The sequence below is a fragment of the Pocillopora damicornis genome, chromosome 6, assembly GCF_964200805.1.
Source record: "Pocillopora damicornis chromosome 6, jaPocDami1.2, whole genome shotgun sequence".
NCBI classification, from domain to species: domain Eukaryota; kingdom Metazoa; phylum Cnidaria; class Anthozoa; order Scleractinia; family Pocilloporidae; genus Pocillopora; species Pocillopora damicornis.
Genome location: NC_142675.1, coordinates 25367501 through 25389793, shown reverse-complemented (window position 1 = coordinate 25389793; position 22293 = coordinate 25367501). Strand labels below are relative to the sequence as shown.

The 22293-nt window shown below is 38.4% G+C and overlaps 2 protein-coding genes across 2 annotated transcripts; one reads left to right on the top strand and one right to left on the bottom strand.

Annotated features, from left to right (window-relative positions):
- The first annotated feature begins 240 nt into the window (after positions 1 to 240).
- On the top strand, positions 241 to 17174 carry LOC113680903 (von Willebrand factor A domain-containing protein 8). The gene is made up of 39 exons (XM_027197954.2): positions 241 to 624; positions 1318 to 1395; positions 1546 to 1601; positions 2253 to 2327; positions 2633 to 2847; positions 3221 to 3284; positions 3393 to 3557; positions 3990 to 4039; positions 4224 to 4332; positions 4631 to 4735; positions 5139 to 5336; positions 5434 to 5520; positions 5927 to 6004; positions 6800 to 6960; positions 7309 to 7422; positions 7803 to 7971; positions 8299 to 8376; positions 8508 to 8623; positions 8703 to 8818; positions 8952 to 9058; positions 9198 to 9269; positions 9464 to 9540; positions 9724 to 9799; positions 9975 to 10110; positions 10191 to 10310; positions 10477 to 10529; positions 10749 to 10901; positions 11073 to 11224; positions 11713 to 11824; positions 12080 to 12218; positions 12440 to 13252; positions 13570 to 13774; positions 13897 to 14116; positions 14202 to 14255; positions 14461 to 14672; positions 14933 to 15167; positions 15488 to 15646; positions 15740 to 16077; positions 16159 to 17174. Exons 1-39 carry the CDS (start codon positions 528 to 530, stop codon positions 16265 to 16267), a joined length of 5673 nt encoding a protein of 1890 aa, XP_027053755.2. The 5' UTR covers positions 241 to 527; the 3' UTR covers positions 16268 to 17174.
- LOC113680906 (uncharacterized) lies at positions 16745 to 19332 on the bottom strand. The gene is made up of 2 exons (XM_027197956.2): positions 18264 to 19332; positions 16745 to 18087 (listed from the first exon to the last, which is right to left on the bottom strand). Exons 1-2 carry the CDS (start codon positions 19315 to 19317, stop codon positions 16745 to 16747), a joined length of 2397 nt encoding a protein of 798 aa, XP_027053757.2. The 5' UTR covers positions 19318 to 19332.
- Between the last annotated feature and the right edge of the window lie 2961 nt (positions 19333 to 22293).

Below are 22293 nucleotides of genomic sequence, written 5' to 3'. Positions count from 1 at the left end.
GTGACGCGTGTCAAAATATTGAACGAGTTAGGAGGCAGAGTGGGCTCCTGACAAGTAATGTAATTTCTCTCGGTATACCATAAAGCCTTTAAATAAATATAAAAACAAACAAAGCAAAACAAAAAAAAATAATCTAGTGTACGAATAGACATAAAACAATATAAAAATCCCAACTACCACCCTACGTCAACACATCGAGGAATGCGATTTATAAAGTGTAAACGAGCAAAGGAGAAATAGAATAATGAGAAAAGTAGATTCCAGTCTCTCACTGATGTCAAGCGATCCATCATGGCGGTCGAAGTAGTCTTAAGGCTCTATTCCTGTGAATATACGGAAATCAAGGATCATGCCGATCTCTTCAAAGCTACATTGACGCTTTAAAGTATTCGTTTGCCTAGAAGATCTTCTAATCTTACGGTCTGTGAAGGGTTTCGAATGGTTGTTGAACAAGTGTTACGTCATAATTTTGTTCTTGAGTCTCCGCAAACTTTGTACCCTGTAGAGGAGAGATATTTTGTCTACAGATGTTTAGATGTTTGTTGATGTCGAATGGCAAAGCTGCAAAGCGTCTAAGTTCCCTGGCAAACTCATTCAAAGTTTCTCTCAGACCGCTATGTTCAGGTATGACTCGGCTACTCAACATATAATGTTTTATATTAGGACTCAATTTGTACCACATACAGTCGTGTTAGTGAATCTTAAATTACCACTGCCATGTATGATAAAGAAGTTAGATGAAGGCAGTTAGACCCAACAGTCATTTTTTTGCGTTTATGGGCTAAACTACGGAATACCCTGCCACTCATGTATATGTCGTTGAATAAGAATAGCGTCTATTGTGTTACGCCTAGTTCTTGAAAGCCTCCCGACACATGTAAATGAGGTGGACCAAAGTGGCAGGGTATTCTGTTTATGCCTTGATCAGTTTACAATTTTATTCCTATGTTCACCTCAAATTGTTTTAGTTACAAATCCCATGTGGACTTGGTGTGACCCCCACTCCCACCCCCTGAGTTGCCATGTTAAACTAAGTAACTGACATATTAGTGCATGTAATATCCTAAATCAGGGCCCTGTAATCAAGGAGGCAGAAGTTAAAATTTGAGGATTTGCCTTTAAACACATTTCAAGTAGCCAAAATGCACATTGTTAAATTCAGCGCGCCAATAGCTTACCAGTTTATGTGGTCCTTCAATGTGAGGCAATTTTGGCACTTGCTTACTTGCTGTAGAGTCATTGCATAAAATTTTACAGATCTACCCCTTGTTAAGAAGAGATGTCAAGAAAATTGCAAAACCTTTTTTTCATATGCAGACGGAGTTGTAAGCATTGGAGATGTGAGTGTGAAATTGAGGAAACCATCCTCCCCTGAGTTAGTTCCAGTCAAGTATGGTGAGTAATTGCACCAATAAATCTTGAAAAAAAAATGTTTGTATATCGAACAAAAACTATTGCCTTTATTTTGATACAGACCTCCTGATATAATCAAATGTAATTTTGTGGTAAGATTGAGTTTTTTTCCCTGTAATCTTCTTTCCTTAGTTAATGGAGAACTTCCCCAATCAGTCCTAAAGAATCTGCGATGGATCATGCAAAAGGTGACTTGGAGAAGTTTGTTTCATGATTTGTTTTCTTAGGAGTAAATTAGTGTCTCTTATTTGTAAAGTGGAATAATTTTGGAGGTCAATGATTTGCTAGTTGGTAAAATTAGGACCCTCTATGTCCATTGTATAGTACTTTTTATCAATCCTTGCTGAAACTTTCATGATTAAATTTTAAGTTGTTTATTATAATTAATAATGAACACTTGAAAAGACTCCATTCTAGTGAGACTGTTCATTTAATTAGGTAAAGAAATAGACAAAGATGTTTTTTCATCTTCCCACAAGCATGGGATAATGAAAAATGTTTGTAAATAGAATAAGAGATATGGTGAGTTTTTGAGCTTGGTAAAGAAATAGAAAATGATGTTTTTTCATCTTATCACGAGCAGGGGACAAGACAAAAAATTGTTCTATTTAAAAACATTATGTTATCAACATTGCTGATCCTAGCAGTATGCAGGACGTGTGTCATATGAACTTCATATTAGACCTCACTCACTGTGGAGTCAGTCGTAGAGCATTGGAACACAAAATCTGAAGGTCTAAGGTGTGGCTCCTCAGGGGGACTTAGAATTTTTTCATTATTTCACACTAGTAACAAGATGAAAAACATCTTTTTATAATGGATATGTTATTTTGTAACAGGACAAACTAGGCCAGGATGTGTTTCTTATTGGACCTCCAGGACCTTCTAGAAGACTGCTGGCTATGCAATACTTGGTTTGTCACATACCACTTTGTTTACTGCGTAGTTCCCACATACTGTAATATTTTTTAAAAAATCAATAGTTATTATTTTTGCAATTAATAAAGGTGTATAAGGTTGTTTTTGAAACATTTTCTGTCTTAAGATATAGGTATTCTGCTTAGTTACAAATTTGTGCACTTTACTGAGTTTTCATATGTGGCTCTAATTCTTGTCTGCTGCAAAGAAACAAAAATTGAATATTTTGAAATTCTAGACTGAAATATTATGATTATTGATGATGATTATTTGTCAATACTCTGTGCTATTTTTTTCACAGGAGCTGACCAAACGTGAAGTTGAGTACATTGCATTATCTCGTGACACAACTGAGTCAGATCTAAAACAGCGTAGGGAAATTACTGCAGGATCAGCTTATTATGTTGATCAATGTGCTGTGCGTGCTGCAACTCAGGGAAGAGTGCTGATACTGGAGGGGATAGAAAAAGCTGAGCGTAATGTACTTCCTGTGTTAAACAACCTCTTGGAAAACAGGTGATTATGTATTGAATGTAATATTTATTGTTGTGGGGTGGAATCACAATGTGGTAGTACTTCTTTCTCTCTTGATTAATGAATCTGAATGAAGATGAATTGTAGGTGTTTCTTACGTAGGATCAGGATCCTTTATTAGGACAAGTATGCAAGGGCAGGGTACTTTGAAGGAGAACTGAGGAAAGATGCAAATAATGCCAAATTACAAGACCCAGAAGAGTCTGATAACTCAGAATGCAGCCTGAAAAAGTCTTCATAATCTAGTGTTAAAATAACTAATAAATATAAAAAGTAATAGCAATAAAGAGAGCTGTGGACACTGCTCTATTTCTTTGTAATTGCACAATTGACTGGATCCTTATATACTTTAAAGGGAGATGCAGTTAGAGGATGGAAGATTTCTTATGGCTGCTGAGAGATATGACTCTCTTTTAAAAGTATGTCTTTGAACTTTTTCACAGTATAAGTCAAAATAGGGAACATTGTGTTTTATTCGCTTGTCTGGTTTGAAGAAGACATGAAAAATTCCATTTCAATCTTTCTAGGAACATAGTAGACAAGAGTTAGATGCCTGGAAGCTTGTGAGAGTCAGTGAAGACTTTAGAGTTATAGCTCTTGGGTTGCCTGTGCCTCGTTACCATGGCAATCCACTGGATCCTCCTCTTAGGTCAAGATTCCAAGCAAGAGACATTCATCTGTTACCATTTAAGGTTTGTTCCTGAGTTGAAAGATTAACATTGAGATTGAAAGGTGGACCAACAGCTAAAAAGTTGAATGGTTATACAGTGAAAACAAGCAGCTAACAAACATTGATATCACTGGAATGAAGAGAAAAATCTGTTTTGGCAAACTGTCGAGGGAAACATGAAAAAATGTCTGGGAGAGAATCTGCCCCATCCAGGGGAGAGTAAAAAATTCCTCTCTCAATTCTTCATGCTATAAAATCTGGAAAAGCTCTGGTCAGACGAGTCATTTTGTTTAATCACTGACTTTATTTTATGTTTCCTTTTTGTACTCCAGGAATGTCACCAGTTATTTCCCAGTTTTAGCTTGGGCATTTTTAAGTATCTTGGGTCCCTGTTGCTGTCATGACTTGTTACTTTGTTTTCCTGTGAATGACAATTGGGTTACTTTATTTTTAGGATCAGCTTGCTGTCCTTCAATTGTCATGCCCCAATCTACCCCAAGAAAGGTTTGTTAGTAATAAAGTGACTGCATTGTGAGGCCACTATTATTATTAACAATATTATAATGATTAAACTTTATGGTTATGTTTTCCAGGTGGTAATAAGTAGAACCAGAGAAAATATATTTTCTTTTGTTTGTCGTATTGAATTATTATATTTATTGATAAATTTTTCTTTCATTTTTCACAGATTAGCCCAACTGTCCTCCTTTGCACACACATTACAATCTACAGAGCTGGCATCTGTTGGACTTCCGGATTTTCCCATTCATAATCTTGTAGATATTGTTAGAATTATGGTAATTACTGACAAGACTTTGTACATGCACCATGTGTGTGTAATTTATTTTCTTTTTGATGATTGACATCTTTGGTTAAGAGTCACAAGAAAATTGAGGAATTTAATTCCAGATTGAAGGATTTAATTTAGTTGCCAACAATCCTTCACCAACCCATGTTCAGTGTTAAAAGTGCTCAAGAGAATGAAAAAGAGCATAAAGTTTAGAGTGGTTCTCTTAATCATAACTGGAAGGGATTTTATTTCAGTGTTGAATAAAATTGAATTTTGATATCTATTGTCTACCTTCTTCTTTGCAGGATATAAATCCACAGCACTCACTAGAGGAACTTATCCATAGACTGTATCCCTATGATCTCATTCTTGGTGATGAAGGTCAGAAGGTGGTCAGAGAAGCACTAAAGGTGAAAGCAAACAGTCAGACAATTGATCCTTTTTTCATAGGTGTTTTAACAGGAAAGCCTGCTGCAGCAGTCTCTTCAAAAGGGAAAGACTTTACAACAGTCTAACAAACATCTTAAGCACCAATTCAAATGTTTACAATAATCTACATGTCATAACCACAGAACGCTGTCAGTGAAAAAATCTTAAATAATTTTGAATAATTGAGATTTTATAAAAAACGAGAAAGAGAGTGGACTGCTTAGATGCTGACATGACAAACTGCTGTGTTTTCAGTGAATTACCTTGTACACAGTATTGGCATATCTAGTAAAGGCTTATATGGTATTAAAAGAAGTAGTCATCTTATGTCGCATATTTATTTGTTTTTGCACTTCAATCAATTTCCTTTCTTTCTTTTTCCAGACCTTTAATCTTGATGACAGAAATAAAAACAAATCCTTATCATCCTCAATTGGTAGAATAAATAAGATCACAAGCACTCCACCTTCCATCTCCAAGGTGTCTGTTGAACTTGTTAGAGGTAAAAGAAGCACAGTGTTTGAGACTCATGCTGGAAAGAAAGTTCAAGTCACAAACAGTCACAAAGCAGATGAATCAAAGGTATTGATTTTGGTCTTGCCTTTCAAATTGGTTTTGAAATGTTGCATCATAAGTTCCAAACTAATAATTGCATTTTTTATTTTTTCTCTGTTTGCAGTTAGTCATGACCAAGTCACATTCCAAAGTATTATCAGACATGTTTGAGTCTCATGCAGTTCATGATTTCTGTCTTGTGGGACCCAAGGTGAATCATACTTCAGGCATCAGTTTGTATCTTCATTTGTTCAGGACAGTTAAACATGTTTTTGTCATTGTTGTGTTCTCTATAAGTATGTATCTGAACACAGTTTTCTAGCAGGGTATCTGTTGTTCCTCTTTACTAAGCATGTTTATGTTTGGAAGCTCATCCTTGGCAAAGAACAAGTATTACCGTCTTGAGGGTATTTTGGATCATCATCATGACTATAGAGAATATCAGTAGCTATGGTTAGGTGCATTTTACCTTAAAATAGCTTGTGATAGAATTGATGACATACTAGTGCCCTGAAGTTTAGTCATAGTACATTAGCTCATATAGCATGGGGGCTAAGCTAATAAAAGCTCTAAATTTTCATTATAAACTAAGTAATTTCTGTGAATTCTTTCTAAAGGGCTGTGGAAAGAGTGTGCTGGTGCAGCAGTTTGCCAATTTTCTGGGTTACAATATTGAGCCAGTTGTTATATATCAGGTAAAAACCATGTCTATCTATAATATTATTAGCTATATCAAGAAAAATATTTGGATGCTGCTATTTGGTATGGCAAAGATCACTCCTCTCAATTAATCTTAATATTTATTTATGTATCATTTGCCTTTATTACATATTAAAAGGGGAACAAAGCTAATTTACACAGATAATACATGGGAAATATTTAATAGAAAATTAAAAGGTGAGGAAGTCTCAAGAAGCCATGAAGGCTTGTAGGTGAGGCTCCCTCTTTAAATTAGAGTTGATGTTAAATTAGAATATAGAACGTAATTTAACAAATGTAAAGTACTAAGAAAACTTGATTACTTAATGTTAACAACCTTGCTAAAAAATTCATCTAATATTTTACAAACTAATTAAATAGGATTTAAGTAACTGTTTGAAAGATCTTATATTGTTAAGTTCAATTATTGAATAAGGCAGAGAGTTCCACAATTTTGGTCCTTGGTATAAAATTGTGAATTGTTTTATGTTAGTTCTTTGGACTTGGGGATAGTGCAATTCAGCATATCCAGTCAAATAATTATGAATTTGGCTTCCAGTTTGAAACAAGTTTAGAAAAGAGTGAGGCACCTTCATGGTGATACATGTACGTGAAGGCTCCAACGTAAAAAGAATACAAACTGTAATTGTCAAAAATACCAAGTTTTTGAAAAAGAGGTTTAACACTGAATGCTTAGAAAACAAACTTGATTCAGTAAAATCTCAGCCTGTCATTAACTTGTATCAAGACTCAGCATTAATTATGACTGATGTGTTTTCCTCATGATTCAGGACATGACAGGGAGGGATCTTTTGCAGCAGCGTATTACTCTAGCCAATGGTGATACAAGTTGGAGGTATTCACCTCTTGTGATGGCTGCATTGGAGGGAAGTATCGCAGAGTTGGATGGAATACACAGAGTGAATCCTGGCACTTTAGCCATACTACAAAGGTACCCATCATCAGTTTGTTAAATTTTTCCAGAGTTTCACCCAAATGGGTGTAAGTGTAGGTTGGAAGGTTGAAGGTCATTTGCATGTTTGGAGGGACAAAAACCAAGTCTTAACCTCACATTATTGAATGGCCTCTTTCACCATCATTGCCATATGTGTCTTAATTGTTATCTGGAAATAACTTTGGTGCTTATTTTCTTGGTTGTATGTGCCTGTGTGACAGTATTTTGATGTTACTTGTCAAAAGAATTTAAGTGTCCTTAAATCTTGTCCACCCAGATACTTTGTTAGAGAGATTTTTTAAAAAGGATAATACTCAGAAACATTTTTTTGTCAATTTGTGTCAGGTTTATAAATGAGAGGGAACTGTCACTGTATGATGGAACGAGGCTGTTACACCATGAAAGATATCAAGTAATTAAAGAATACAATGGCTGGTCTGATGAGGAAATGGTCACAAGGTAATCTTAACTTTCCAACCACTTAAGTCATTTGATGTTGACTGATTTTCTTGACTTCTGTGTCATTTGCACTATTTTAAATACCAGAAAGGTCTATTATAAAGTCTTAACAGACAATAAGGAAGTAGCAAAGCAGATTTCATGGCTTTTTTTTTCTAAGTTGTGTGTAAGCAAATGTTATTATTATAACCTGAGTTCAGGGAGTTTTTGTATTTGATTGGGAAAAGAAGAGTTTCCTAATCTGGCATTAATGTGATTAATTGTTGGGCAAGAGAAAATCATTCCAATTACCAATAAGCTTTAAGGTTTGTATAATTATGAAGTGAAAACCTCTGGTGCTAATTTATAGACTACTTTCCTTTTTGTTTTTTTTTTCTCAGGGGAATCTTTTGCATTCATCCATCATTCCGTGTCATTGGATTGGCTGAGCCTCCTTCAATTGGCAGCTCTCAGCAGCAGTGGCTGAACTCTGAACTACTGTCCATGTTTTTGTTCCATCATGTCAGTCCACTTTCCAAACAGGAGGAAGCTCAAGTTGTTTATGAAATGGTGATAAAAAGTATTTAATTAAAGCGGCTGACCATACAGGTTCTGTTTAAACTTAATATTTGCAATTTGAAACATGTTTTTATCTCAAACAAGATATTGTGTACACAAGGGAGGCAGCAAACATTTACACAAAGAAAAATTTCTTACCTCTAACGGATATTTGAATTTGCTTTAAGTTATTAGAGGTGATTTGATATCTTAAGTAAACTATAGGATTCAAAGAAGCTCAAATGCTGTAGAGTATATATTTTTTTTGTTAGAAAGAAGCTTTCTCCTTGTGGCATCACACTGTAATACAGTGCTAATGTTGACAACATTTTCCCCTAGGTACCAGGTTCCTCGTGTGATGCTATGGACAAACTTCTGGAGCTCACTGAAAAATTAAGGTCCTCTAAAGATCCAACTGTGAGTGTATGACTATAAATGAAAAATATTTTTATAGCTATTTTAAAGCCCTAATATGGGAAAGTGGTAAGCTGTGTTTCTTAAGATTGTTAACCCAATAACTTTTTTCTCTGATGTACCATGTGACACAGGTCTCATCCATTGCATCATCACTGTCCACTAGACAGTTACTTCGCATTGCTCGCCGCCTAGCAAACTATCCAGCTGAAGATTTGGAACACTCAATTCACAAAGCCTGTTTAGCAAGGTAAATAAATTATCATCAGTTTTTTTACAAGAAGTAGGATACTTAAAGAGTCAAAATAACACCAAAATTTCCTCTGCAGGTTTTTACCAAGACTAGCTGCTTCATCCCTAGAAAAAATTTTAAATGATTCTGGTATACACAACCAAACAGATTCCATTGAACAAGTGACAGCAGTTGATGCCAGTGATTTTGTCTGTGAGTTGTTAACAGTCTTATAAATTACCTCAGAGTTATTGTTCACAGGTGACTAGAAACTAAGGATTGGTTTAGATAGATAAATTGTGAGTTTGATGAATTTGCATTAGATGATAAGATTTGACCATTTCAGGTGAAATAAAAGATGACGAACTTCACATTGGCCGAACAAAGGCTCCAGTTTACAACCCAGAAAATAAAACTAAAGTTCCTAACGTCTTATTTTATGAAAATCAACAGGTAAGGCTAAAAACTAGTTCATTCCTTTCAAAGAAGAATGCCTTGAATGCAACATTATAGTCGTAAAGTGACTAAGGGTTTCATTCCATTCAACAGAGACCCACTGCTGATGTGAATCACTTTTGTTTCCTTATTTCAGCATCTGAATGTTATGGAAGACATGTTAAAAGACTTCATGCTGGGAGAGCATTTGTTGCTTGTTGGGAATCAGGTGAGGCATGCAACAGACAAAGCCTCTCATCTTAAGGAAAAAAATTCCATCAACTTGGCAGTCAAGTAGTGTATATAGAGTTTTCTTATTTTCAGCTTTTCATTACTGCACGTATCATAGAGAAGGAAAGTACATCAGAGGATTCATATGAAATCACCTGCTGTCACCAATACAGTTTTATTTCAATTTTCCAGGGAGTTGGTAAAAACAAGATAGCTGACAGATTCCTAAACCTCTTAAATCGCCCAAGAGAATACATTCAGCTGCACAGGTTTGTCATCTAAGACTGGCTTCATACTGTTAGCCTTCTTTCTCTCCCTATGTACTGTACTTATCCCTGTATGTTCCTGTTGTTCTTTGTCCTCTCAGAACCTTCTTTTCTGTTTTGGGGGCACAGTATTTATATCATTCATAATATATATTTTTTTCTGTTTATTCTCTTTGACAAACACAGGGACACCACTGTTCAGTCTCTTACTCTACAGCCAAATGTTCAAGATGGAGTGATAATTTACGAGGATTCTCCTCTTGTAAGTTGAACTGTAATCTTATTAACTGTACTGGTGATATTTCATTAAAAAAATAAATAAAAGGAAGAAAGATTACCCTTATAGAGGCACTACGTCAGAAAGAAATTTACTGCTCACATTTTTCGCAGCACTCAAGCCAGCTTACTTAATGCGAGGTTGCATTTATTCCACCTAGGTTCGCGCGGTCAAGTTTGGTCACGTGTTAGTCGTCGATGAGGCCGACAAAGCACCTACTCACGTGACTTGTATTCTCAAGTCCTTAGTCGAGAGTGGAATGATGGTCCTTGGGGATGGTAGACGGATTGTGACGGGTAAGTGAAAGACATAACGCTGTGTGCCGATATCATGCTTGGTGACAACAAGTTTAACAGGGTTAATTCTTGTTTGACAGATGCTGAATCAACTCCTGTGTCCACGAATGTTATCAAGGCCCACCCTGACTTCAGGATGATTGTTCTCGCAAATCGACCTGGATTTCCGTTTTTGGGAAATGATTTTTTTGGATCTCTCGGTAAAAAAGCTGTAACATTTTTTTTAATCAATAAGACAATCTGATATCAAACTTCATTTCTCTTTATTTGTAGTCTTGCTCTTGATTCTGTTTTTTTAGACGCTGATTTCGTTGAAACAATGATAAACTCTAATTTTGAGGACTCTTTATGTTACTGTTGTCCTAGGTGACATTTTCAGTTGTCACGCAGTGGATAATCCAGACTTCGATTCAGAAATGGTAAGCTTTGATACTACTAATCCATACTTTGGATCGGAGGAGAAATTGGTCAATCTGAGATATTTCCGCATCTTTGTGAAAAGAGTGTTAACCTTCCTTGTTCATCTAAGAGAAAGAGAAAAGACAACGTATATCAGAGGATTTTTCTATAACTGAGCGTTCAGTTTTGTTTAATAACACTTATTAAACAGCTCTTGTATCCTGTGTCTTGTTCTTTAGGCGATGTTACGCAAATACGGAGCTAACGTGCCAGAGGAATTGCTTCATAAGCTGGTCAGTGCTTTTGGTGAGTTACGATCTCGGGCTGATCAGGGTCTCATCTCTTATCCTTACTCCACAAGAGAACTCGTCAGTGTCGTCAAACATCTTCAGGTGAGATGAAGTTCACGTCAAGTAATGTTATTGGTATCACGTTATACAGAGTAAGTAAATTTGTCACGCAGTCTTCGAGCACAGCACCATATCCACTAGAACACCACTTCCTATTTTGCACTATTTTCCCCTGGAGTAAGTGAAATAACAGTACTTTTACTTATTTTGTAGGCTTTTCCCGAAGAAGGTTTGACCAATGTTATCCGTAATGTGTTTGATTTTGACTCGTATCACCCGGAAGTGAAGGAGGTGGTGATTGAAGTGCTTCACAAGCATGGTATCCCTGTGGGAGCCTCTAGCAGAAACATATGCTTGTCAAAAGAGTAAGAAAGAAAAAAGAAATTAATCAGTTCCTGGCGAAAATGTTTAAGTTTGCTCGGTGTAGCCCATTTAAGCAGTCAAAAATAAGTGTAATTCAGTTTTAAGAAGAGTTACTATTATTAATGCGAGTATCAGAGATCGTTTGATGCTATGTCAATGTCATAATCTCTCAACATTTTCCACCATTCAACTACTGCCGCGCTGTTTCGTTGACCTCAAATTGAGTTGTCAAATAGATGTAATTTTTCTGCCGTTTTTTTTTTAAGTCGTTGTCAGTTAAGACGCCAGTGGAAATAAAATAAAGGACCAGAAAATAGAAGTGTTTGCCTACTTTGTTTCTTTGGTATCGTTTTGGTTTGTACCTTCTATTATGATCTCATACCCTGTGGACAAACTGAACTCGAGGCTGACATCATTACCCTTCGATTTGACTTTATCTTCAAAAACTAATCTTCATTTGTCTCTGATTTCTGTTCTTCGTCATGTTCAGGTTTCCTTTACCACCCCCAGCCCTGGTTTCTACCTGGAAAATTCTTGGGGACGAGAATGGCTTCAGTGCTGGAATCAACTGTCCAGTGGAAGAAAGAAAACTTAAAGTGCGGGTTAGTTTAACTGGAAATTCATTGTCTTCCACACAAGTGTGTCAAAAAGGACCAGCGAACTCTTGTCCTTTGTCTCCTTGAAATCCGTAGCCAATGGGCTATTTATTTAGCCTCTCGTCATTGATAGAAATGATGTTATCTGATTAAAAGAGTTGTCCTGTTGCAAAGAAGAAATCTCTCGCCATAATGCAATGACGTGAAGAGCATAGTTTGAAACTGTGAGATGCCAGGTTATGGACATTTTATCGTTTCTAGGGCCCGGCGATGGTTTCAGTCACGTCCAGCGAGTGCGAGCGCCGTAACGATCGTTCACTCGGCTTCTCGGAGCAAGTTGGCCATTGGGATCTCCCTATGCATGAGGGAGAAGTAGTGACGAGTGCTGCTGTGGGACCTGGTAAGGAGTGAAACCCAATTTCTTTGTGAAAGTAAGATACACTAGGATAGTTATGCTGTGGGCTCAGCTAATACACGAACCTTTATCGTTTCAGGCGAAAGTTTGAAAAACTGGGTTTCAATATTCCACAGGTTTCTTGATGGCCCGAAAAGCTTAATCGCCAGGATAATCGCGCTCGTCTTGTTCTCGAATGACCATGCGCTGTTTTCATTTTTTCTCAGGAGGAAACAAGGGGGACTGGATCCACGTCTTAGCAATAAGCCCAGTCTCGCTCTACTCACAACAGACTAATCAGGATTCAGTATTGTGCATGGACATGTATGACGTGTTTCCCCGCTCTCAGTACGCAGTCCCTCAGTTGAAAATGGCCGCTTTAGGAGGCGACCTACAAGGACAGGTGCTTATTCATGAACAGGACTCAAATTCACTATATCTGTTGAACCCTACGGAAAAGGAACTTCGAACTCTTAACTTCAAATCCATAGTTGACAACACCAGAGAGAAACTAACACGACATTTCGCAATTGAAAAGGGTAAATTTCTGATGAACTCAGAATTTTCGCATGAAAATATGGTGATTGTTTATCAGGAGGATAGTAACAAGATGGACGTGGTAGACGTAGCTAACGGAATAACGCAAAACATTACTCTGCCATTTATTGTTGGACAGTTTCACCCTTTCTCACGTGATTTGTGGCTTGTGTGTGAGACTGGGACCGACCGCAAGTACCTTCTGACGAAGCCGTACCCAGAAGCCCCTGTACCTTGTGTCCTTCATCCAATTGAAAGCATTAACGTCAGTGGAGGAGAGGACCAACAATGGATATCGATATCAACTCGGAGCTTACCATCGGTAGCTATTACTTCGTTTGTAGGAGCGGAGAAGGGCTCTAGAAGTAATCGATTGCTGGTCGGATCCGAGGATTACGCCACTGTCGCCATGGCTCGGCCCGATCAGTTACTTGAAAAGTCTCCAGTTAGTTTTTATTCATTTCAGAGAGAAACGAAAACGGGAAATGCATCTAACCAGTCAGGTGCGTCATCATACTTTAAAGTCTCCCTAATTTTACCTCAAGATGACCAGAGAAAGTCGTAATACGTTTGATTTTTAGAGCTGAAACTCACTTTGCGTTGCCGTACAACGTTTATTTTTGTGGTTGTTGAAGTGAGGCTGGACATGAAATGTGAAATTGCCCAAAGTTGATAAATACGTCCTTTTTTAGGTACAGTGACTCGCTAACTATAATTAGCTAAGATTCAACATCCATTTTCCTCCTTGGCTTTTTTTAGCGGATTTCTGGGCCAGAAATGTACTGTAACTATATACTTTTGCTTTATTTGAATTTCTTAGAGCGAGTAAAACCCTTGGATAAACTTATTACAGAGGACACAGTCCCTCCTCTTTGTCTTCCCACCACGGCTCAAGTTGTTCGTTTGGTCCCAGGGTCGACTGTTCCTCGCAATGACGGCCAAACAATGGAAGAGGATGAGGATACTGGTCAGTTCAGGGCGCGAAGTTTATTGGGATACTTAGAAGTCACCGATGTAGCGAGAAGGTGGGTTTCAACCTTGAGTAACTCTTATTTCATTCAGATCGCCACCCAGCGACGATTATTCTGTCGTCGCTTTTTCAATGATGTATTTTTCTTTTGCAACACATTTTGACCTTATTTTCCAGATCTGTTCGCTACATTCCATTCCCAGACCGTCGCGATCTGGCTCTATACGCGAGATTAGCGGGAAAACCTATAGTTATGGCGCCAACGACATACGAGGGCATTGTGACAGTAGACGTTTCCGGCCGTGTCAGATTGTGGGAGACTGGTGTCGTGAACCTTGTCCGGTCATTAGAGAAATGGAAGGGACTTATAGGGGAGGACTATCAAGGTCCCTTACAGGTAAGGTCCTTTCTTTGGGAGAGAGAATTGGTGAAGTCAGTTTGAATCTTAGGATGGATGACTTTTTTTGTTGTTTCCACCGTAGGTTAATTACTCGAGAGAAAGTGGAGAAGATGTCACAAGTCCAAAACATGGAAAAGTAGGGGTGTTTTCTTTTATTATTGCTCTTGTATCAAAATACCTAAGTTTTCTGATTGCAATAGTTTCGCTTGGAAACCACTGAGTTTCGGTCCGTAAGTCAACTTACTCTCAGTGACGCGGACGAGACTCTGAGTAGACTGAGAGTTGAGTGCGGAAAGTTCTGCGTCAATTATCCTGAACATTACTGATTCTCTCTGTCTCAGGTCGACCCTAACAACGACCCTCATGTAGGTGGGAACACTTGGGCTGGGGGAACTGGGGGCCGCGATACAGCAGGGCTCGGAGGCAAAGGGGGACCATATCGATTGGACGCCGGACATGATGTACATCAGTTGTCCGATGAAGAGAAGGACGCAGTTCCTGATGACGTCAAACGTGCAGCGAGGGAGATGGGCCGGAGAGCATTTAAACAGAAGTGAGGAATCATGTAGTGAACTTTCAACTGCTTTCTATCAGAAAAGATTACTGACCTGAGTGTAATAGTTACTCGTAAATTAGCGCTCGACTCATCCTCAGTACTTTGTCTGCCTAAGCGCTGGTGTATTTATTCAGTCATGTAATATTTATACTGGAACAGCCAGCTTTGCTTATTTAAATGAAGGTGACACGGTGCGATCAGGAAGAGTCATGTTCCTCCGGTTTGTTGTGACTGATAAGTGTATTTTGTTCTTTCAGGTTGCGTGAAATCCAAATGAGCGAGTACGATGCCAAAATGTATGAATCTTTTTCGTCACGTGTTCGCCGCCAGGTCCAGTCCTTGCGAGTTATTCTTGACAGTTTGCAGGCTTCAGGGCAGGAAAGAGTTTGGCTTCGGAACCAGACCTCCGGCGAACTGGACGATGGAAAGTTAATCGAAGGATTGACTGGAGAAAGGGCTATCTACAAGAAACGAGGAGATGAAAACCCAGAGGTATGTAGGCCTTTTCTGGGTACTAGTTATACAGGCCTATTTCAAAAATGTCATTCACCCGGTATATAATGAGAGATGTTTGTCAGGTAAGGTCAGTAGCCTTGTAAGGCAGCTTCGCCCGCCGCATGGACGAGTGCTCGGTGTCTGAATCGGCTCCCCCTTAAGCTTAATGTTGATGAAAAGGGTGGCATGACAACCAACAGGACAAAAAAAAAGACAAAACTTGACCAATTACAAATCATTTTTCTCTGGGTTTTGTCCTTTGTGTTCATGCTTGTTTGGTTTTTTGTGAAACTTTTAAATGTTCTTTATTATTTCAGCAAGGAACTCCTCAACGCCTTCCCAAGCGCCTTCGCTTTGTAGTTGATGTCAGCGGCAGTATGTATCGGTTTAACAGCTTGGATGGAAGACTGGGGCGAGTGATGGAAGCTGCATGTTTGGTGATGGAAGCATTTCATCAGTACGATAACAAAATTAAGGTTCATGTCTTTCTATCTTATGCAAATGTGAGTTTTAGCCATTTAACCTGGTACAATCCTTTCACACGTTCCGTATGGTGTGTTTTCTTTCAGTATGATATTGTTGGACATTCGGGCGATTCTCCCGAGATTCCTTTCGTGTCTCATGATTCGCCGCCCAAGAACAATAAGGAACGCCTCAACATCATAAAAAAGATGCACGCACATGCACAGTACTGTTGGAGTGGTGACCACACCTTAGAGGGCACAGATTTAGCAGTCAAACACATAACAGCAGAGGAAGCCGATGATTACTTTGTTGTCGTCCTCAGCGACGCAAATCTCGAGCGGTATGGTATACCCGCTGAGGCTTTTGGGAAAGTGCTCATGTCAGATGCACGAGTTCATGCATTCGCCATTTTCATCGGTTCGCTTGGTAACCAGGCTGACAGGTAGATGTGTCTCATAATTTTGATGTTAGTGAAAGCTGACTTTCCCATTCTTGTAAAACTCTTTCCTTTTTTTCTTTTCAGACTGGTCAGAAAGCTCCCAGCAGGACGGGCGTTTGTTTGTATGGACACCAAACAGCTTCCACAAGTTCTACAGCAAATTTTTACTTCCGCCATGCTTTCTTCAAGATGACGTGCGACTCAATTCAATTCCACCGACCATCAAAGAGTGACCACAGAAAAGTCACTCAAATAATGAGTAGCATTGGAATCAATTCTAGATATTGATTTTTCTCAATCTTTTCTTGATAGGGAAAGGCATAAAATGAATATAACATTTATAAACTGAATGGGATAAGTTAAAAAAAAGAATAAGACGGCGAAAGAAATTTATATGCTTGTCTAAACGTTGTTGTTGCCTGGTTTGTAGTAATGATTGAAAGAGCTTACCCTTCACTCCTCCCTCCTGAAATACTTCCAGTCTTCAGGTTAAAAAACATTGGAAACACGAGTTTTGTTATCAGATACTTTTGTGCTTTCTTTTGTTTTTTAAAACTATCAGGCAGGTACTTTCAAGTAATTCGTTGACTATTTAAGCGAAATCCACAGACACTTCAGATGCACGTGCCACAGGCTGATGAAATACTATTGTCATTGTCAGCAATAACCTTTATTTCTTTTCAACCTCAGTATTAACCTCTATGTGGGTATTCCAATAACTGATGTGCTTTCGAACTGAAAATGCAAACAGTACATTACTAGGTGCAACAATTAATGTTACAGGAAGCTCACAAGAAAATTTTATGTAAGAAACTTTCTTCACGTATATCTTAACTCGATAAGTCTGACTATGACACAAGTTGGCTACTTCATACGTGTTCGATGTGTTTTTAGCAAAAGGCCATGTAATCAACCATAAACAATTTGTATTATTAAGTTTTCTAACAACTGGGCGTTGTCCAAAATGCACCCAGTGTTCTGACGAAAACGTCACTATTGACTTTTTATGTGTTCCTTTTCGTGAGCACACACACAATTTAAGGTCAACACCATTATCGGCGCCCTCTGCGTATGTTAAAAATAAAGTCAGACGGTCAAAAGAGACTAAGGTCATTTGTAAAGAATTTTCTCCTAACATTTCCCTTGTCATTACTACCACGTGAAACACGTCTTCCGTCTGAGGAACAACATCTCCTGCTTGAACTCGAATATCCATCGAAGTGATCAGAGTTCCGTCTTTTTTCGAGTTTCTTTCTCGGATATTTTCAAACCATAACGGTTGCAATCTTTGACAGGATCGTTCATAAATGTTCTGTATTTGATTTTCCAAGCGATTGTTCAACTGACTCATCGCGAACTCAGCGATAGGAATACGTGAAGTGTCATTATCTGCTGGTGCATCCCAACCCTTACACACGCACAAGTTTGGCAGCGTTAGTTCCAGATCATCACACGTACGGTTCATAGCGATGGGTGTAAACAACCCCTTTGGCTTAACATTTCCGGATAGGGGGTTGACCAACACCATTAGAGAATGGTGTAACTCTATCATGGTGACAAGCCTCCGTTGGTTCTCTCCTAGAGCGGACATTGCTTTCCTCCCTAAGAGCGCCGCTACTCTGTCAGGAACGATGAATAGGGATGGATGGTACATCTCAAAGCGCCCCTCCAAAAATTCTGAACTATATCCCGTATATGTGTTTCCATGATCCGCCAGAATGACTGTTAAAGTGTTCTGCTCGTTCGCCATGGCCCTCACGTAATTCTCCAAACTGATATCCAGGGTTTGCGTACGGATACCTTTGTGATCGTGGGCGACGTTGAGTGAAGTGTGAGAGAAAAGTGGGCGAGCGTCACGTGACTTGCCGATAGCGTGAAGTGTGTCAGTTGTGTAACGAAGAAAGTAAGAGTGTTGAAACTTTCCATTATAGCAGATTTGGTCCCCATAAGGCCCAAAGAAGGGAGTTGTTACTCCCAATGATGAAAGGATTTTACAACTGGAATGCGTCAGGCCTTAAACAAAATCATAGCAAAACACTTGTCAGAAAAAAACTAAGTATCTCACTGAGCGAGTCGGTTCCTTTAATCACTCCCACCAAAAAAGGTTTGAAACTCGCGAAGAGGACCAATGAATACTACGTGACTGACATTTATTTGTGTAAATTGGATTAATCTTTATCCAAACTTACCCGTGTGATCTATGAAGGTATTTTTCATCTTGTCTTGAAGGTCACTCCATTGCCTTACTCCATGATCAGCCATTAGTCCCCAGATCCCTTCCCAACACAAATCTTCTTGATACATTGTATGGTACCCAGCTCTCTTATAATGCCCAAACATCGCAGACGTATTAACTGGCGGCGTTGTACCTTTTAATTCAATCGGGAAGACATTTCCAGTGAAGAGTGCTTGCGTGTTTTCAGCAGTGTGACCGTCTAGAGCCTGGAAAAGTTCAAAATCAAAGACATTTGCGGGAACCGAATCTGAGTTTTCTCGCCAGTTTTGAAATGTTGCGATTGTTCTAGGTAAAGATCGGTAAAAGTGAGCTCTAGAAATAGAATCTAGGAGGAGGACGACCACATTGATGTGATTTTTTTTTCTCACAGTTTCTGTTTTCTCGATGGTGAAATCGGGGTCAACCGCAAGGAATTGTGACACTCTCTTACCTTGGTGGTTTGTGCATTCGATAAAAACAAAGTTCAATTTATTTTGCGTATTTCTTCTTACAATGTTCGGTAGTCCTCTTTCAAGTGTCTTCACTGAGTGAAATTCATTTACAATGGTCGCCAATCCGGTTCCGGGATCCACACTTAGAACTTTGAAAGAATCTCTTTTTCCTTCCCGACATACCGTTTGACTGCAGGTAAAGGAAATCTTGCTTTCCTTCTTAGTTCTGGTGATTTTCATTTCGCAAACATCCCCAGCACTTTTCTCTTTGCATTCCAATAGTTCAGGTTTTATGGCGTAAAGTTCTTGAGTAAACATACAGGAAGCTTTCCTCGGTTTGTGAGGTTGACATAAACGATCTGTGGCCTTGACATTGGATTGTAGAGACAACGTTGAGCAAATTGAAGGTGACTCTGTTGTATTTGTAAAATTCTCCGAAAAATTGTTGTAATTCCACTGTATCTCATTCCCTGAAAGGTACCAGTTTAGTACCAGTAAAGAAAGAGTCACCAATGCAACCATATACAGAATATTCCTGCGTGATTTTTTGCAAGCAATCTTGTTAAACTTCAGCATGGTTCGTCATCTACCTTTCTCCTACCAGAAATCAAATTATGAAAATAGAGAGTTATCAACAGCGATATTTCTGTCACAAAGAAGGTTTTTTTATCACCTTCTTGGTAACAAAGAAATTACAAACTGGATTTGAAAGGTAAGAAAATTGTAGCATCATTCTGATTGGTTCTGATTGATTAAAATAACGAAAAATATAATCACAGCACATTTCTTGCCTGAACTTCGTCTTTACTAAAGCCACGAGGGCAAAATAAATGACGAACCGTACGACTTCTAGATTTTTCTTATTTTAATTGACTTATTGCTAAATGCTTGATTACAGTTATAATTTACTTTGAGTTGGTTATGAGTATCAAGTCACTATACCTTACAAAAGGATTTATTTTTGAAAATTTAGGCGATATCTTTCATGTTCAGCCTCACTTCAAAGCCCCCAAAAATAGAAGTTGAGTTTCTTTTCTAGCTGTTTTATACTAATGTCGCTCGATATTCATTGTGCTGGAGTGTTTCTTATTTTTACTTCTTTCCAGGGAGCATGATCGTCACAAATGTTATGAAAAAGGTTCTGCCAAGCTCAAAGAATGTCGACTGCATCATCGAAAACTAAAGCCACATGAAATGATGCTGTTTCTATGTTTTGTTAATCTTTTGTTATCTCTTGTTCCGATGTACTTAAGTGGTGTTCTTTTGTTCTTCAGTCTTCTGATTGCATATATTCGATTGTGCTCCGAAATTCCTAAGGCGAAAACGCTGCCCATGCTGATGAGGTCTTTCTTTGTTGTAACGATGAGATCTATCAAGTGCGTGATGTAACGGGGTAATTTAGAGTTATCAACTGAGTTGAAAACGTTAATTGGCCCTTCGTCAGAACGATTGGAATCAATCAATCGCTCTGACGAAAGGGCTAACGCTCGAAACGTCAGCCTTCAAACTCTCTAAGATGGCTAATTAACGTTTTCATCTCAGTTCATAACACTAAATTACCCTTGAATTGCTTTGGTGTCACTTTTCCACCCTTGAAATGATATATAAACCCACAAGAGCAGCAGTTTAGCAATGGGTGGTTGCGAGCAATGGTTCGGTAAAATTTCCGCACAGCCTCATACTACTGTAAAAACAAATCTGTTTTCCCAATGGCAATGTATTTTGCATTCAGTTCTCTGTCCAAGGACTGAATGCAAAATGTAGTATGAGGCTGTGTGGAAATTTTACCAATGGTTCTTACGCAAGTGTGACAGCTTATTCTCCTAGGACGTTCAAATTCACGTCCAAGCTGACATATAGTCGAATTAGATAAAAAGTAGAAACGCCATTTGGGTAGCGGCTCATTCTGGAACGGAAATAGCCCCTTGAAGCAAGCCTTGAACATGCAAAATGGTGCTTATGACTTAGCTCGGGTTGAAGTACAGAATGTCGTAATGCGTCCAAACTGGAACTTTTCGCTTCGATTCTTTCTTTTTCATGGCCTCTGTAAGCTATTTCCTCCCACAGTGTTATTTTAATTGCCAAGTTGTCGATGATGCTAAAGAGAAGCAGATAAGTTTGAATGGAGCTCAACATGGCATGTCGTGGCACTAAATTACGGTTTTTGTTTCCAGCTGAGATGAAACTGATACTCGAATGTTACAAAATGTTAAGGGGCGAAGGTGAATTATTACACACAATGTTACGCCATACTGCATGAAATGGTTTATCATTGAAATCAGTCGAAAGCTTGCTCATCATTTTCTCAGAAACATAAGATATTCAAATTCAGTGCCAAACATTTTGCCAGGAACAGTCAAATTGCAAAAAGTGCTCAATTTACTTTTTTTTACTTAAGTTGCCAATATCAGATTTAAGGTACTAACCAAGATTAATGGTAACTTACCTTATTAATTGATGAAAATTGTAAGAATTCTTGACTCCATTCATAAGCAATCGTTCTCTGCACAGGTTTGGCTGCTGCTTGCGATGTTGGAAAGAAAGCAAATGCAAATTACTTTTAGTCACCGCTGAATAATTGAATGGTTCAATTGTTCAGCAGTGACTAAAAGTAATTTGCATTTGCTTTCTTTCTAATAAAAAGTGGTAGACTTGGAGAGATTGCTTAATTTGCACTAAGTGTAAATTCAAGAGGACTTTTCGACCCTAATAGATGCAAATGATAAGAAAGATACTGAGTCGTAATTCTGACACTGGAGGACGTAAAACAAAACAATTTGTCTCTCATGCAGTCTACAACAGTGACTTTTTCTTTTATCTCCCAAATTGCAGAGGATTTTTCACCCTACGAGGTTTCCCTCACGCCATTAGCAGCAGCTGAAAAGCTGTGCAAAGTTTCTACCAGCACTTGGCAATTTCTTGCTGTCGGGTTCAAGTTGTCGATTAAATTCTAAATGACTAAAGTGTCTTGATATTAGCAGGCAAGTCAAGAATTTAAAGAAAGCAACAAAACTTTTAAGTCTGTGAAACATGTTTCGACAGAAACTTCGGTCATTTTCAGTTAATTACTGTACAAAGCGTTGGAAGTTGAATTATATAGTAAGTAGAACAATGCTAATTATGATAAATAGTGATAACAAGAAAAGAGATAAAGCATGAAAATGTGAGAATTAGAAGTATAGTTTTAGATTTACATGGTGTAATTGTTGATTCAAGGATGGTTGTTCTCTTTGAATATGAATAGCCTCTTTTATCTTGAGTTGAAAACCGGTAGAGGCGTGATCTAAAACATGGAAGTTATCGGCTGAAAATAAAGCGCGACAACGTGCAGAATCTTGCAGATGCTTGAAAATGTGAGAGGCCCTGTCACTGACTAAGTGCTCTCTAACACGTGTGGAAAAATGCCGGCACGTTTCACCGACGTAACAGGCATTACAGCCAGCACCTACAAACTTATAAACTACACGTGTGCGGAGCCCGTCAGGGAAAGAGTCTTTTACACCAAACAAGTTGCTGATCTTGAAGGAATAGAAAACCAGCTTATAATATCCA

Coding starts and splice junctions, on each gene's coding strand:
- LOC113680906 (XM_027197956.2), bottom strand. CDS start 19,317: ATGCTGAAGTTTAACAAGATTGCTTGCAAAAAATCACGCAGGAATATT. Junction 18,088..18,263: donor TACCTTCATAGATCACACGG/GTAAGTTTGGAT, acceptor ATTTTGTTTAAG/GCCTGACGCATTCCAGTTGT.
- LOC113680903 (XM_027197954.2), top strand. CDS start 528: ATGTTTAGATGTTTGTTGATGTCGAATGGCAAAGCTGCAAAGCGTCTA. Junction 7,972..8,298: donor CTCAAGTTGTTTATGAAATG/GTGATAAAAAGT, acceptor ATTTTCCCCTAG/GTACCAGGTTCCTCGTGTGA. Junction 8,819..8,951: donor TGATGCCAGTGATTTTGTCT/GTGAGTTGTTAA, acceptor TGACCATTTCAG/GTGAAATAAAAGATGACGAA.